This window comes from Bactrocera neohumeralis, unplaced genomic scaffold (assembly GCF_024586455.1).
Source record: "Bactrocera neohumeralis isolate Rockhampton unplaced genomic scaffold, APGP_CSIRO_Bneo_wtdbg2-racon-allhic-juicebox.fasta_v2 cluster09, whole genome shotgun sequence".
In the NCBI taxonomy this organism is placed as follows: Eukaryota; Metazoa; Arthropoda; class Insecta; order Diptera; family Tephritidae; genus Bactrocera; species Bactrocera neohumeralis.
Genome location: NW_026089622.1, coordinates 33,846,149 through 33,863,641, shown reverse-complemented (window position 1 = coordinate 33,863,641; position 17,493 = coordinate 33,846,149). Strand labels below are relative to the sequence as shown.

At 38.6% G+C, this 17,493-nt stretch overlaps 2 protein-coding genes across 2 annotated transcripts in view; both read right to left on the bottom strand.

Moving 5' to 3' along the window:
- LOC126764085 (uncharacterized) overlaps positions 1 to 17,493 on the bottom strand; it is a 532,840-nt gene that overhangs the window by 168,588 nt on the left and 346,759 nt on the right. The gene's annotated exons all lie outside the window — the stretch shown is intronic.
- On the bottom strand, positions 11,343 to 12,170 carry LOC126764714 (putative nuclease HARBI1). Its single transcript, XM_050482367.1, has one exon. It carries the CDS (start codon positions 12,168 to 12,170, stop codon positions 11,343 to 11,345), a length of 828 nt encoding a protein of 275 aa, XP_050338324.1.

Sequence of the window (17,493 nt, the reverse complement as noted above, 5' to 3'; positions counted from 1 at the left end):
CATTTTTATTTTCTTTAAATGGATTTTCTAATTTTTCTTTCTGTATCTAGTGTCAATGTTGTATTCTTGTCGGTCATCATTTAATTTGTTTATTTTTTGTTCTTTAATTTTTTTCGTGTCTAGTGCTGGTTGTCCGGCATACAACAATGCTCTGGCCTATCGTAATCTAAAAAAAAATCATGCACGTAAAATTGTTCGGGTGTTCTAAATATGTTGTTACTGGGTATGGTAACGGAATTTTTAAGTACCATGGAGCCGTTTGATGTAAAAAACTTCGCATTCTTTATTTTGGATTGGAAGAGAGAAAACATTCTTTTGTATAATACTAATTGTGGATCCTGTGTTAATCATGAGAGGATGGAGTCATGTGTAGAAGTTCACGCAAGTGAGGTAAGTTCTCTGATCGCCATTCACTTGGGTGTGGCCAGAAACGATTTTTTACATATGACTCAAACAGCTCACAACTTCCGGTCTTTGACCAAGTATCCTCTGGGTAGCCTAAGAACATCCGTTTGAAGGCAAGCTAAAGTGAGAAGGCGAAATATCCCCTACATAGGGTTGTGCGCTGGGTTTAGGACCCACCACGGCAAAAAACACCCCCAATGAAAGGAAGCAACAAGCCTCGGATGAGAGACCCCCCTTCTGATGACGACCATGGCAAATGAAATAAGGACTACGATTTAAGGGCATGCACCTGGAATCTCCGATCCCTTAATTGGGAAGGTGCCGCTGCCCAGCTGTTTGATGTCCTCGTGAAAATAAAGGCTGACATCACCGCCGTTCAAGAAATGCGAAGGACGGGACAAGGACAGAGACGAGTAGGTCCTTGTGACATTTGCTACAGTGGCCATATAAAGGAGCGCAAGTTTGGTGTTGGATTCGTGGTAGGAGAGAGACTCCGTCGCCGAGTACTATCATTCACTGCGGTGAATGAACATCTAGCCACAATCCGCATCAAAGCGAGGTTCTTCAACATATCGCTGATCTGCGCCCACGCCCCGACGGAAGAGAAGGACGATGTGACCAAAGATGCTTTCCATGAGTGCTTGGAGCGCACTTATGAGAGCTGCCCCCGCCACGATGTCAAAATCGTGCTTGGCGACTTTAACGCCAGGCTGGGCAAAGAAGGCATCTTTGGCACTATGGTCGGTAAATTCAGCCTCCACGACGAAACATCCCCAAATGGGTTGAGGCTGATCGACTTCGCCGGGGCTCGACATGTGGTTATCTGTAGTACTAGATTCCAGCATAAGCAAGCTCCCTGGCTGTCTCCGGATCGAAAAACTACCAACCAGATCGATCATGTTGTGATAGACGGAAGACACGTCTCCAGTGTTTTAGATGTGCGTGCGCTCTGAGGTCCTAACATCGACTCGGACCACTATCTTGTTGCAGTCAAAATTCGCACCTGCCTTTGTGCAGCAAGAAACGCACCTCAACAAACACAAGGAAAATTCGACGTCGAGAAGCTATAATCACAACAGACAGCTGAACGATTTTCTACTCGGCTTGCACTCCTGCTCTCTGAGAGCGCTCGTCAACAACTCGGCATAAGAGAACTGTGGGACGGCATTTCAAACTCCTTACGTACAGCTGCAACCGAAACCATTGGTTTGCGGAAAGTACAAAAGAACAGCTGGTACGACGAGGAGTGCCGTGTCGCAGCGGAGAGAAAACAGGCTGCCTACCTCGCAGCGTTACGATCAACAACAACACTTGCGGGATGGGATAGATACCGAAAGTTGAAGAGGGAAGCGAGACACATTTGAAGACAGAAAAAGAAAGAGGCCGAAATGCGTTAGTACGAGAGCTTGATAAGCTGGCCGACAGGGGTAATGCTCGAAAAATCCACGAAAAAATGCGGCGGCTTACAGAAGGTTTCAAGACCGGAGCATACTCTTGTAGAACCCCCAAAGGTGATCTAGTCACCGATGCCCAGAGCATATTTAAATTATGGAGGGAACACTTCTCCAGCCTGCTGAATGGCAGTGAAAGTACAACGCCAGGAGAAGGAGAACCCGATTCCCCAATCGATGACGATGGAGCCGACGTTCCATTGCCCGACCATGAAGAAGTTCGAATAGCAATTACACGCCTGAAGATCAACAAAGCGGCGGAGGCCGATGCATTGCCGGCCGAGCTATTCAAACACGGCGGCGAAGAACTGATAGGGAGCATGCGATTGGAATTTAAGTGTGCTATGCCTAATCCATAAAAAAGGAGACCCCACAATCTGCGCCAACTATCGTGGGATTAGCCTCCTCAACATCGCATATAAGGTTCTATCGAGCGTTTTGTGCGAAAGATTAAAGCCCACCGTCAACAAACTGATTGGACCTCATCAGTGTGGCTTTAGACCTGGAAAATCAACAACCGACCAGATATTCACCATGCGCCAAATCTTGGAAAAGACCCGTGAAAGGAGAATCGACGCACACCACCTCTTCGTCGATTTCAAAGCTGCTTTCGACAGCACGAAAAGGAGCTGCCTTTATGCCGCGATGTCTGAATTTCGTATCCCCGCAAAACTAATAAGGCTATAATAATAAAGACCTCTCCGAGCCGTTCGATACCAAACGAGGTTTCAGACAAGGCGACTCCCCATCGTGCGACTTCTTCAATCTGCTGCTGGAGAAAATTATTCGAGCTGCTGAACTAAATAGAGAAGGTACAATCTTTTCTAAGAGTGTACAGCTGCTGGCGTATGCCGATGATATTGATATCATCGGCCTCAACACCCGCACCGTTAGTTCTGTTTTCTCCAGGCTGGACAAGAAAGCACAGAAAATGGGTCTGGCAGTGAACGAGGGCAAGACGAAATATCTCCTGTCATCAAACAAACAGTCGTCGCACTCTCGACTTGGCACTCACGTCACTATTGACAGTCATAACGTTGAAGTTGTAGATAATGTCGTCTATTTAGGAACCAGCATTAACACCACCAACAATGTCAGCCTGGAAATCCAACGCAGGATTGCTCTTGCCAACAGGTGCTTCTTCGGACTGAGTAGGCAATTGAAAAGTTGTCTCTCGACAAACAAAAGCCAAACTCTATAAGTCGCTCATAGTTCCCGTCTTGCTATATGGTGCAGAAGCTTGAACGATGACAGCAACCGATGAGTCGACGTTATGAGTTTTCGAGAGAAAGGTTCTACGAAAGATTTATGGTCCTTTGCACATTGGCCACGGCGAATATCGCATTCGATGGAACGATGAACTGTACGAGATATACGTCGGCATTGACATAGTTCAGCAAATTAAAAGACAGCGGCTACGCTGGGTAGGTCATGTTATCCGGATGGACGAAAACACTCCAGCTCTGAAAGTATTCGACACAATACCCGGCGGGGGAAGCAGAGGAAGAGGAAGACCTCCGCTCCGTTGGAAGGACCAAGTGGAGAAGGACCTGGCTTCGCTTGGAATATCCAATTGGCGCCACGTAGCGAAAAGAAGAAACGACTGGCGCGCCGTTTTAACTCGCCTATAATCGCGTAAGCGGTGTCTACGCCAATTAAGAAGAAGAAGAGGTAACTGAAAATTTTCGTCAAACTTAAGTTCATTTTGATCGGTTGGTCCTTGGCATATTTCATTATTAATTTGGGCGTGGTGTTGAATATAGTCAGGGTATTCTTGGTCGTAGAGTACTTGATTGTTTTGTTCGTATTCTTGTACGTCTTGTAGTCTGAGTTCATCAATGGACATTTTAGTTTGTACATTATCCGATGGTCCTGGTCGTTTGATTCGATGAGTTGTTTGGATATTTGGGTTATTTGGTGTGGCTGCTGAGATGAATTTTTATTAAAATTTAATTGGGGAAATGGATTTCTGTTAAAATAGGGGTGAGTGTTTGGATTCCTATTGGGTCCGAAATAATTTTGCCTGTATCCCATAGGTGTATTGTTAAACATTTGCTGTGTTTGGGTATTTCAGGATGATTGCATGTATGGATTATATGTAATTTGGTTGCATTGGTTGTGGATATTGGGAGTATCTTGGTTGATATTGTATTTAATTGGTTTGATTTAATGGTCTTGGATTTTGAAACGTATTTTTATTTTCAACGTATTTATTTTTTCATAATCATAAATTCCCTTAGTTTGTGCTTCATTAATTAATGATCTTAAATCTTCAATATCATGGTCAGCCAAAATGGTAAATAATTGAATTGGTAGTTTAGGAATTAATACTTTTATTGAGTCCCTAATCGCTTGCAAATAAATGACTAGGTTTGCCTGACTACCTTCGAGGTGTAGTTTTGATACCAGCAGTTGTCGTCGTTTCTCAACTTCTTCCCAGAATGCTCGCAAACTCCCTTTGTAAGGTGTCTCGCAGAAGCTCTCCAACAATTTGTTGTTTGGCTTCTGGCGTATGTACTCCGCAATCAATCAAAGCTTCAGGGTTGCCAACCTTCAATGTTTGGTAAGCCCAATGATCTGGTTACAAGTCTAACCAGGTTTCGTTCGACAGCTCCGAGTAGAATGCGCTGTTGTCGTACGTCATTAGTTTAGTAAAGTGACAAGTGAGTTTTTTGTTCTCTCTTGACCGATAGAATATCTTTTAGTTGTCCACGGGCCTCACTGAGACTGCTCTCATTTAAAATAATAACGAGTTATAAAAGCTAAATTATTATTCACTGATTTCTAAAAAGAATAATGCTCAGAAAATTACAACTAGACATCCAAAACTTGATTTAAATATGACTACACAAAATTTAAGAAATGCAAAAGTATTATCATCTACATGTGTATCTAGAATCAGAATTTCTGTAAATTTTAAAAAGAAATCTGATAGAGAAAAGACCACCTTTGTAATCAATGGAACAAAGTATGAGTTTGTTAGGATGCCGTTTGAAAAACGCACCCTCAATCTTTCAACGACGCGCAAACGATATCTTATGGGAATATACATATTGGCATATTGACATATGTTTATACATATATACGATGTACTAATATTCTTTTCTTCATCCGAAGAACATATTGAACACGTTTCAACTATAATAAGTAGATGCACTACATAAAGTCAATATGAAAGACGTTCAAACAAACAGTTAAGAGGAAAAACGCCTACACACATTATATTTCAAATGAACAATAATACATATATATACATATATACTATACATATACAGCTCAATCGATAAAAATAAAAAAATCCTATCGTAGAATTTTTTAACGCGGTACGACAGTAAACATTCAACTACAGGAAATAGATTTTACTAAAAAATCAAGAAAAAGTATTGAATTACCAAAATAAAGATAGAAATACTATTACATATAAGTTATTCCCAAACGGACAGACGGAATAAAAGTGCCAACAAATACAACAAAAATATTGTAAAAGAAGATTTCGGTGCCACAATTCCAAATGCGAGAGAAAATCTTATCCGTGAGGACAGTATCCGAAGAGAGGCTACAGCATATACAGCGGTATTATAATTTTATTTCCTGACTATTTCCCCCACTGCAGCTCTAGCGAGGAAGCTGAAATCAGACCGCCGGTGGCGGCCAAACTCGTTCTACGCTACGGTAATAAGCATGATCAGTAATCCTGAAGGTGGTCAAAGGATGGCCAGGGTTTCCTTTGACCACCTTCAGGAGTACCCCAAAGTGTTCCAAAATGAATTAACGGTATTTCTTTTACCTAATTACTGCAACCCTGACGTAGTGACAGCAAAATTAGAGTGTGACGCCAGAGATGTCTGGCTAGTTTCCGCGTATATGCCACAGGACAATGTGGTGGAGTCACCTCCCTTACTGTTGAGGATGACCTTTGCTGAAGCGTCTCGAAAAGGTACCGGCGTCCGGTACCGGTTATCGGTTCCAACGCCAACTCGCGACACCCAATCTGGGGTAGCTCGGACACCAATAATAGAGGTGAGTCGCTTTTTGATTTTATTGTTTGCGAAAATCTTTGCATCTGTAATAGGGGGAACTCTCATACCCAACTGATCTCAAACGAGAGGGTTCTCGATGATCACTCCTTTTCTGATTACAGGTATATCGGGTTTAGTCTTGTCGTAGAAGGTCTGCGTAGAAAATCGTTCAGAAATCTTAGGAATACAGACTGGGAAGGGAGGAAGTTTGGTGGAAGTTTGGTGGAAAGGTGGGTCGAAGTCTTCAGCTTGGCGGGCAATACTGGATTGGAGAGCTGCTGTCCACTGAAAACACCGAAGGGCAGAGGGGAACCTCTCTGATATCAGGGCGTCGTGCAGACGTTTATTTAACAGGGCCCGTAGGAGTGGATTAACTGACCACTGGGTATCTCTCGGAGTGTTGCATGATTTTCGCTGTTGAGACCTTCTTTGATATTGAATTGAATATTGAGGAAACTTTCAACAACGTGCTGCCGGAGGCAGTCGTAATTGCTCTTGACGGTCTTGGGGTTGAATCGAACCTCAAACGCCTCATTCTCAATTTTCTGTACGACAGAGTGATCGAAACGGAATGGGGCACCCGCGTGTGCGGCGTATTGTGAGTAGGGGTACCCACACAGGGGAGAACTCCATCTCTTTTATGGATCCTGGTCGTTAACGACCTGGGCCCTATTCCACAAAACAACTTATCAACTTTTCACTTTGCACTTATCAATTGATATTGTACTGCAAAGTGAAAAGCGTTTCTGTTCCACAATATTCTTTGCGAATCTCACTTTGCATTGAGCATATTTTGGCAAAGGCTTTACGCTCTCTCCGCTCAGTGCAAAGTCTTTGCGCTTTATTGGCAAAGTCTTTGCACTCTCTTGCAAAGTGAGTGTGCAAAGTGTTCCACAAAGCGTTTTATCAACTTTGCATTTCTGTCTCATCACTTTTCACTTTGCATTGCTTTATATGAGTTGTTAAAATGAGCCGCAAAATACAAATTGAAAAAAACTTGCTGTTTTAAATGTAATAAAAAAAAGCATTTTATTTGCTAGTTTTCAAAACAACAGAGTAAGTATTTTTTAAATAAATAATTGTAAATTTCAAGCATATTTAAGTATACATTTCTTTGTGAAGTGTAACAAAGCATGGAAGGATGTGTTAAAAAAAGCCCAATCCCTACAACTGGCGTCAGCACAAAAACATGGATCTGTGCAAGGGGCAGTTTGTTTGGGCTCTGGAAGAGCCGGACAATGGTAAGTACAACAATTTATTGCCTACACATAGCAAATAATTATATTTGCATCATTTGTTGTTGTTGGGGTTCTTATATTGTGCATTGCTAATAATAATAATAATATATCTATTTCAGAAGAAACAATTGCCAATCCACCTCTAAACCCAAGAAAAAGGAAGCGCTCTACCAAGTTTCCAAGCGAAACTTTGGATAAAGAGAATAAATGCCGGTTGGAGCTCCTTGAGGTTGAGTTTTACTACCGGAAACTTCAATGCCTAAAACTGGAGAGGGAGCTCCTACTTCCACTCTCTGCTATCACACTGGGAATTGCAACGGCAGAAACAGAAAATGTATCGCGTCTGTTATTTGAGGAGGTTTGATTACCAAAGGCCAATTTTTCATTAGGGTGTATTTGATTTCTAAACATTTTATTTTGAAATAATTTGTGATAAAAACAAAAAAGCTCTGAAATTAATAAAATGATGTAAATAAATACAAAAATACTTCCTTTATTATTTATTCTCTGAGACCTTAACCTCAAACCCTAAAAATGCCCCAAAAAGATACAACGCTTTTGCAGTGGAAAAAGGTCATGGCCAAAACACCACTTTTATTTTAAAACAATACTATAATAGTTGGCATTAGGTAAAGTTTTGTAGCAGGGAAGTAACCCTTTTCATTCCACTCTCTTGATCTATATTATTAAGGGCATCATCTTCTTCTTCAGCATTTTCATCTAATTCCTCGCTTTCATTGTCAGTGTCTTCAGTGGGTTGCATATTTTCACTACTCCTTCCGATGCTACAGGCAATATTGTGTAAGATGGCACAAACTATGACTGTCTTCCCTGCAAACTCAGGCCTCAGTCGCAAATAATTTAGACACGGGAATCTTTCTTTAATAATGCCAAAACTATTTTCAATTATGCGGCGTGTTTTTTTGTGGCAACGATTGAAAACTTCTTCGGCAGGATTATTGGGATTTCGGCGTAATGGTGGTATCAACCAGCTTTTCAATCCATAACCACTATCACCCAAAACAACAGCATCCGGAAATGGTCTCCATCAATTGTCAAATCTTTGACTTACAGCCCAATTCCGTAGCACCCTTGAGTCGTGAACGCTGCCCGGCCAACTTGCATTTACACTGTAAAATGTGTAGTCTGGCCCACATATCATCATCACATTCAATGAGTGATTTCCATGCCGGTCAACATATCCTTCCTCGTGTAATGGAGGCCCATCAATTTTAATGATTGTGCCGTCAACGCAACCACACACAGAAGGGAATCCATCAGAAAAAACTTTCAGCAATACCACTGACATCATCGGGCCATCGCACTGTTTTTTGAAATAAAGTGTCTGTTGTAATGACGACAACTCTATGGGTGGTTCTGCACACTGTGGATTTTGCACCACCATGCCAAGCTGCCACTCCATGGTACTGGCAACCATTTCCGGAGACAATGCAGGCACAGTAGCAGTTGATTTTCAGCCGTCAAAGCATGACTGCGCTGTATTGTGCCCTAATTTTTGTCCATCATTATTTAAAAGAAAATCCATCCACGAAAAATTAATTCGGTCTCTATAATTTCAAGCTTTAACCGCGTCTTCACTATTGTCGAACAAAAACTCACGTCTTAACATTTTGAAAGCTTGACTAGTTATGATAATATGAGTTTGCAAAGCGATCATTTACCTTGCAAATTTTTGACAAACTTATCAAATTTTGTTTTGCAAAAATAGAGTTTACAGTTTTTGTGGAACGGAACAGCATAATTATATGCAAAGTCTTTGCGAATTAGACTTTTCAATATAAGCTTTGCACTTTGCACAAGAGAACGTACGTGGAACAGAAATTACAAAGAGAACATAAAAATTGCAAAGACTTTGCAAAGTACACTTATCAATTTCAACTTATCACTTATTAAATTTCATAGTTCTGTGGAACAGAAAGCTTTGCAAATTGACGAAAAATTTGCAAGGTACAAAGTGAAAAGTTGATAAGTTGTTTTGTGGAATAGGGCCCTGCTCGAAAAACTCGGGGATCGTGGCTGTCGAGTGATTGCCTATGCAGACGATGTAGTACTTATGGTCAAAGGAAAGTTCCTTAGCACCACAAACTGGGCGGTCAGAAGTGGTCTCGCCATCAACCAAAACAAAACCGAAATGGCTTTATTCACTAGAATAAATAAGATCTTGGTGGAACCGCTGCCGCTAATGGGAGAAGCGACTTTTGTCGAATTTGGGGATTACGTCACTCCGTCACTTGAACCTCCTGATTCATGAAAAGCAAAAAAAAGCGGCCTTTTGTTATTTAATAAAAGAATAATGCGGTAGTTGCTTGTTGTACAGGTGATGTGATGAAGTTCCTGTGAAATATGTGTGATGTGTCGCGTAGGCGGAGGGCCCCATTGCACCATTCACTTAGCACTTTTCACTTTGCAAATTTTTGAAAAGAGTTTTTTTTGAAAAGTAAAGTTGATGAGTGTTGCACTTTAAACTTATCAATAAGCTTTTCAACTTGTCGAAACTGACGAGCACTTTGGATAAGTTGATTTGATAAGCGTTGGACCAACAATTTCTTTTGCTTTGCAAATAGAGAAAACTTTTCCAATAATGTGCTAAGCGCTCTCAATAAGAAGTGGAGCAAAGCAATGTACGTTTCGATAATATTGCTCAGTTTCTCTTTATTATTGGCCGTTTTACAAGTTATAAAGGGAAAAAAAGTAAGTTTATTTTGATTATCATATTTAGAATGTATACATGAATATGCAATAAATATATTTATCTACATTTAAGGATTCTTTATTTGGATCTTTTCAAAATAATGCAACTTGCAAAACGCAAAAGCAAGATGGTTGGACTGAAGTTCTAAAGACGGCACAATCCCTCGGACTAGCTGCTGCTAATCGCGAATGGACTTATGCCAGAGATAATTTATTTGGCCTTTGGAAGAGCCGCACTTTGGTAATTTTGTTATAATGTGTTATTTTCAAAGAATTTTCGGTCGATTCTAGGAATAGCAATTAAATAAAAGCAAGTGAGCTTGCAAGTGAGTGAAATTTATTTAAATGCACAAACGGTCTAATTCCAGCTAAAGCAACAAAATTGCAAGAGTATTTCTGTAGTTTTGTTGTTTACACCATTATTCGCTGCGACGATTAAATTATTGTTATTCCTTAGATTTTTTGCTGCAGCTAACAGTTATTTTCAACAAGATTCAATTCTTACTTCGTGTACATGCACAGCAGGATCTTGTTTTTTTTTTTTAATAATTAGCTAGTTATAATTTAAAAATTCGCTTCATTTTAGGCGAAAAAAGACAATGCCAAGAGGACAGGCACTGCGGGTGGCAAAAACGTATTGCTGGATGAAGTCGACAACTACATACTTGATATTTTGGGCAATGAGTCGACAGTTATTCAGGGTCTCGGCCAACCCGAAAGCGATGGAGTGTCCTCCAATTTGGACAATATATTGGAACAAATCCAACCAGAAAGGACGAGACCAACCAACAGGAAAAGAACATATAATTTACAAGATAGACATGAGGAGTTGAAGCTTGAACTCTTAGAAACCGAAATTTACAAAAATAAGCTAAACATTTTGTCATTAGAACAAAAATTAGGTTTGAAACGATCAAAATTCACAGCGGATTTGGAGAAGGAGTCAATGAATGAAAATGATAAAACTCTCTCATTAAGTCCGCTGCTGTCGTATTAATAATAATTTTTAGTATATACATATGTACATATATTATTGAATTATTTGATTTCATTTTTTTCTTTTTATTTAATTTTTTTTTCTGAAAACTTTATATTAAGAAGAATTTAAGTTTAAAATATATATATATGTAAATCCAAATCCAAATAAAATAACAAATGTGTACAAATTAAAGTTTCGTAACCTGTAAACTCGTGGGTAAGGCATTAATTTTTTTGTAATAAGGTTTCTTATAAAAGAAGAAATTAATAATTAAACCAATTAGCAGACTTTGGAGCCTTTCAGAATTGTTTAGTGACTCCGTGTTCTGAAAGGACTGCTCATTTTCATTTTCATTTGCTCCATTCATAATTCCTTCGTCATAATCCACATCATTTTGTGCATCCATTCGACAAATGTTGTGGAAAATGCAGCACATTATTATTATTTTCGCTGCTTTTTCTGGCTGCAACCGTAAATGGTTCAAGCAAGGAAACTTTTCTTTAAGGATACCTGTAAAAATAACTTAGCTATAAAAATCTTAAAAAACAAATGTATGTCTAAACGTCATACCGAAACAATTTTCAATAATCCTCCTTGTTTTTTTATGCGCTCTATTAAAAAGCTGCTCATGTGGCGACGTCGGATTGTTTCGCAAAGGAAGAATTAGCCAATTCAGTAACGGATAAGCACTATTTCCTAAAATTACGGCATTAGGGAATGGACGGAATCCGTTTTCAAATCTGCCGAACAAATTAGAATTACGTAGGACTCTGGCATCGTGCACACTCCCTGGCCAATTACAATTTACGGCATAAATCTGAAAATTAGGTCCACAAACCATCATTGCATTAATCGCATGATTTCCGTGCCTATTCACAAATTGTTCCTCGTTAACGTTAGGCGCGTCTATATCAATCATCGTTCCGTCAATGCACCCTGCGACTTGTGGAAATCCACCAATTTTAAAAAACTGTGTGGCGATATTTTGATTTTCTTCAAATTCTGGCCAACGAATAGTTACGTCCATGAACTCGTTTATCACGATATTTGCCACTCGATAGATTACTCTGCACACCGTTGATTTGTGAACCCCATGCATTTTCGCAATTCCATGATATTGGCCACCATTACCTAACCAGTGCAGAGTGGTTAATAACTGTTGCAGGGGGTTTAAGCACATATTACGCTTACTAGTGTATTGCAGATGCGCTCCTATTTTTAGCAAAATTTTTTCAATTTGGCTACGAGTTAGCCGAAAATTTTCTACCGCACTAATATCCAAATTGTAATTGATCCTTTCGTTTGTAACACGCGAATTGTGCGAATGTTCGTCTTCCAAAATATTAAAAAGTTCGAATCGAAGCATTTTTTTAGTTTTTTTTTTACTCCTATTAATATTTCACGAAGCTCGAGCACGTACTAAGGCACTGATTAATTTGTTCAGACTAAACTTATCATTGTCATGATAGGTGAAATTATTTTTAGCAAAACAATGCAAAACTTAGCAAATTGAGAGAAGAGAAGGGATAAGTAAAAGTTGTTGGTGCAACGAAGTGCTTAGAAAATTTGCTAATTTGCAAAACTTATTACTTTTCTGCTAAGCACTTTTGACTTTGCATTTAAACTTTTGGTGCAACGCTTATCAATAGCATTGAGATACATTTTACTTAGCAATACTCAATTGAGTGACTCTCACTTATCAAGTTGGTGCAACAAAAAACTTTGCGTAGTTTTGAGAATTTGCTAAAATGCTAATGACAAGTGGTTGGTGCAATAGGGCCCAGGTTATCATGTGATCATCCTGACCCCGCTAGGAGGATTAATTGCTTACAACAGCATTTAAGCCGGTTGTGCTGCGATGCCGATGGTGACTACCATGACGGGGCGGAGATGTTGGCAAATGTGCGGTTCGAGATACTTCCGTATGCTGTACTCTTACGGTGTTGGAGGTGGTTTGGGTCTTCTCTACGTCCATTTCTATGGCAATATAAGGTTACATTAAATGTTTTTTTTTATAATGTTATAATGTAGTTGTTGTAGCTACATTGTATTGTTTCCTTTTATGTACGAATTATAAAGCGGGTTTATTTCGAATTAGCGGAATTTATTTATTAATTTTGCATCTGATTTCGATTTTTAGCTGCAATTGGTTCTTCATTGGTTGGAAGAAAACTCAGTTTAACGAGAGTTCGAATTAAGATTCCGCTTTGCGTTCCTACATAGACTACTCCTATATGGCCATCTGATCCTCTATGGACTTTTTCAATGACGCATTCTCCTGTACGGGGTTCCTTCTGAATCGTTATCCATCGATATCTTTTGTGGAGATTTTTGAGATAGTCTTCCTTCCATCTATGGCTGAATTCATAGTGGAGAATCTTTATTCTTTCCCATCGGTTTACTTAATTGAAAGAGTCTCCTTCTGTCTCAGGTATAGCGAGAAATGGAGTTTCTCCGAGAAAAATATCAGGTGTGAGAGCTGTGAAATCGGAGGGATCTTGAGAATGGTGATATAGATCTTGAATTTATTCCTTAATTGAATTTATGATTACCTGGTGCTTTCTTTAAATGGGACTTAAACTGCTGATTCCCAAAGTCCGCCCATGTGTGGAGAACATGAAGGTATAAACTTCTCGATCCTTTAGGGTGCATATTTTTTAACAATTTCAGGGGAGACTTCTTTCATGAAGTTTATAAACTCTTTCTCTGTGGCTCTTTGAGCTCCGATAAAGTTTTTCCATTGTCGCTCATAATCTTTGAGGGAAATCCGCGTCGTCCGACAAAGCGTGCAAATGCTGCGAGAAAAGCCGCGGTTGTCATATCTGAACAAAGCTCGAGGTGTACTGCCTTTATCGTACAACATACAAAGATGAGGAATACCTTAACATCGAGGACTTTATCTGGAAAGGTCCAGCAAAATCAACCCCAGTAATGGTAAAGGGAACAGCATAATTGCAGCGAGCTGGTACGCATTTTGTGTTTGTACATAGTACATTGTTTACACATGAAAATCGCCTTTTTGATTTGTGGCTTAAGTCGCGGTATATAAAATTTTTGTCAGACCATTTGTTGCATCAAGCGATGCTCACCATGCAGTGTGAACTAATGGAGGTATATAAGAAATAAATAAGTGAAAGGTGATTTCTCAGGAATATTGATGGGATGTCGTTCATTGTAACTAAGGCTAGAGTTCGCCAATCTACCAATCCAAAAATGGATTTAGGACGAGAAGAGAGCTTCTTTCGAGCAACTTTGATTTCTCTCGACTGAAATTGCGAGTTTGCGTACATGTAATAAGACTGACCTTGGGATGTTGCAAGTCGGAATGCGTTAGTTGTGTATAACCTTTCATTTTCTGTTTAAGGCTTTGTGTAAATAAAAAAGTTTTAGCGATTACTCTTAATGCTTTCGGGAATGATGAAAATCGGTGTAGAATATCATCCGTATTTGGAGAGATTTGAAAATTTGGAATTTTCCGATTTAACAAGAAGTATTACACTCCGAGCGCGAGGCTTTGGACAGAATTCTTGTGTTTCTGTTAGTCAGGTAGGACCGTTCCACCAGAGCGTAGTGTTGGTGAGGTAAAATGGTTTGCAACCCCTTGTCCCAAGATCCGCTGGGTTGTCCCCTTGCCACATGTTGCCCGTTTGCAGGGCCAACTAAGTCTAATATTTGAGATATGCCGTTACATACATAGGTCTTCCAGGTATAGAGTGGTTTTTCTAACCATGCTAAAACTATTTCTGAATCTGACCAAAGATACGTTCTGTGATTGGTTAATTTGAGATGGGTTTTGACAACTGACACTAGTTTTGCTAACACAGGATCATCATTAAGTTCGAGCCGTCGCAGGCTTTGTGTCTTCAAGGGCGCAACTTTGGTTTTTGGGACCAAAAGATGTGAAAATATTTTGTTTTCGAACTGAGTGCGTACTTAAATTGTTGCGCTATAGGCCTTTACAGATGTATCACAAAAACCATGGATTTTGATTAGGTGTGAAATTTACCCATGGAGGGATTCGAATTTCCGAAATAGTATGCAAGTTGTTAGCAAATTGAACCCATTTTGTTAAACGTATGGGTTTTACTTGCTCATCCTATACAGTGCCATCTTGCCACAATTCTTGAATGAGGATTTTTGCTTGAATCAATATTGCCGAATGGTTTTTGTTGTACCGGCCTTTTTAAATTTAAGGGAATTTGTATCTAATAAGTCTTCCTTTTTTATGTTTTTTATTATTTCGGGATGATTTGATGTAATTTTCTTTAGGGAGAACCCAGCTGAATTTAGTGCTTTGATCACTTCAGATAGTTATTATACACGCTAATGAGGTAGTGTATCTAATTAATAAAAATACCAATGTTATACGTTTGAATGCCAAAATCATGGATAAGATGATACGAAACTCTTTGATTCGAGAGAGCTGTCAAAACTCACATTTTAACATTTGCCAATGACGCCACTGCTGAAAAGTATTAGATTGGGAATTTTATAAATAATTCTTGGGTACTTCGCAATTTTCACACTAGTATATAAGTATAAACATGAGAAACAAAAGCAATTCATTGAAATATCACCATTTGTATGCTAATATTAATACATACGAAGATATAATAAGTAAATATACATTTTATAATTAATGTAACAATTTAAAATAATAAATAAACAGGGAAAAAACAATGCATAAAAAAGCATCACATATGCAAGATAAATATATTCAATACATATATATATCTACTTATATACTATAACTTAAAATAATATTTAGGCACGATTCCGATTACTTTGGCGGAGGGGTAAAACAAACGAGTTTCCGTATAAATGGGGTATGTGCGGATAAGGGAGCTTCTCCAGAAGAGGAAAATGCAAAAATAGTGTAAAAATAACTTATAGTTTTTAAAATATTTCTGATTAAAAATTCAAAAAATTGCACTAAAACACATGGTATTTCACTATGTTTCACTAAATTGTTTTACATTTTTCATTTGGTATATTTATATATACACTTTAGTCATTGAAATAAGTTCACATTTCGCTTTTATTTTGTAATATTTTACCTAAATTTATTAATTCAAAAATCACTTAGCACACTCATCGTTGCAAAGGTTAGAATGTTTACAATTATGAGGAAAACGAGCATTGCCACATCTTAAACACCAAATATGTTGGATTCTTAAGGATTTTTCTTTGTTTTTTTTTTTGCGTGATTCTTTTTTCTATATTAACATTAATAAAAATTACTTTCCAACATTTTTCAAGTTATAATTGTACATATGTATATGTATAATATGTGATTTATATTTAATAAACACAAATAAGTAAAAATATATGATAATATTGTAAAATTTATATCATATTGGGGTGACTGAAGTAATTTCGCGTAGTACTCCTTTATACATTGGCGGCCTTCGGTCGCGATCAAAAAAAATAACCCTGGTCTAGCGAATACCCGGGGTGACCGAAGTACTTTAGCGTAGTACTGCTTTCGGCGTTGGCGGCCTTCGGCCGCGCTCTAAAAAAATTACCCTGGTCGAGCGAATACCCGGGATGACCGAAGTCCTTTCGCGTAGTACTCCAGCTCAAAGATGAGTAATATTTAATTCTTTCTTTTATGAATGCGATGTCAACAGGTTGCGTTGGAGCTTGTTTAATTTTTACTTTCTACTTATTTTACCTGTTTTTGAATTTACAAATTATTATAATAGTTGACACCAGTAGTATCAAAGCCATTAAACTATAATTTATGACCTTAGATTTGTTAGCCTCATATTTTAATTCGATGTTTGTTTTATATTTTCAATTTGATCAAAATGTATTTCTTCCATTGTTATATCTTTCATTATTGTTACATTAATAAGCTTGACCGAATAGACGAAAACACTCCAGCTCTGAAAGTATTCGACGTAGTACCCGCCGAGGAAGCAGAGGAAGAGGAAGACCTTCCCTCCGTTGGAAGGACCAAGTGGAGAAAGACCTGGCTTTGCTTAGAATATCCAATTGGCGCCATGCCCAGCGAAAAGAAGAAACGACTGGCGCGCTGTTGTTAACTCGGCTATAATCGCGTAAGCGGTGTCTACGCCAGTAAAGAAGAAGAAGAAGGGTTTGGTAAAATTTGAATTGACATTGGTTTATTATGTTTATACAATTTTCCCATTACTTTAATATCCCAATTTTCAAATCGAATCAAATAATTACCGTTTATGGTAAAGTGATTAATTGTTTCATTTAGGGCATTGATTATATACTTATATGTATATGATTTGAATCTAATTCAATAACAATGGTTTTGAATAATTTTGGGGCAAGAAAAATGCTTTTGTTCGTTTGAATATATGTAATTAAATTTAATTTACAATGGTAACTTTGATATTTTACATTTCACAATAAAATGTGTAAGTGAAAGGAAAGTGTACTCGTTACGTGCGTATGTGTTATTGAAATCCACGGCGAGCAGACGAGGGAGTAAAAAAGGGACGTACAGGAGCTCGGTCGAATAAAATGCTGAACTCAGCGCGCAGGATTGCAGCGCGCGGGTTGGGTGTCGAAGAGCGAAAAATACGTTGATATGCGACGAGTGTGTGACGAATTGTGTCGAATAGCTTGGTACGAATCATGTTCCCTATTTCTAGTATCTCATAAATACTCTCATTAACTATGTTTTTTCCCTTCAAATGTTGCATTCGTACATC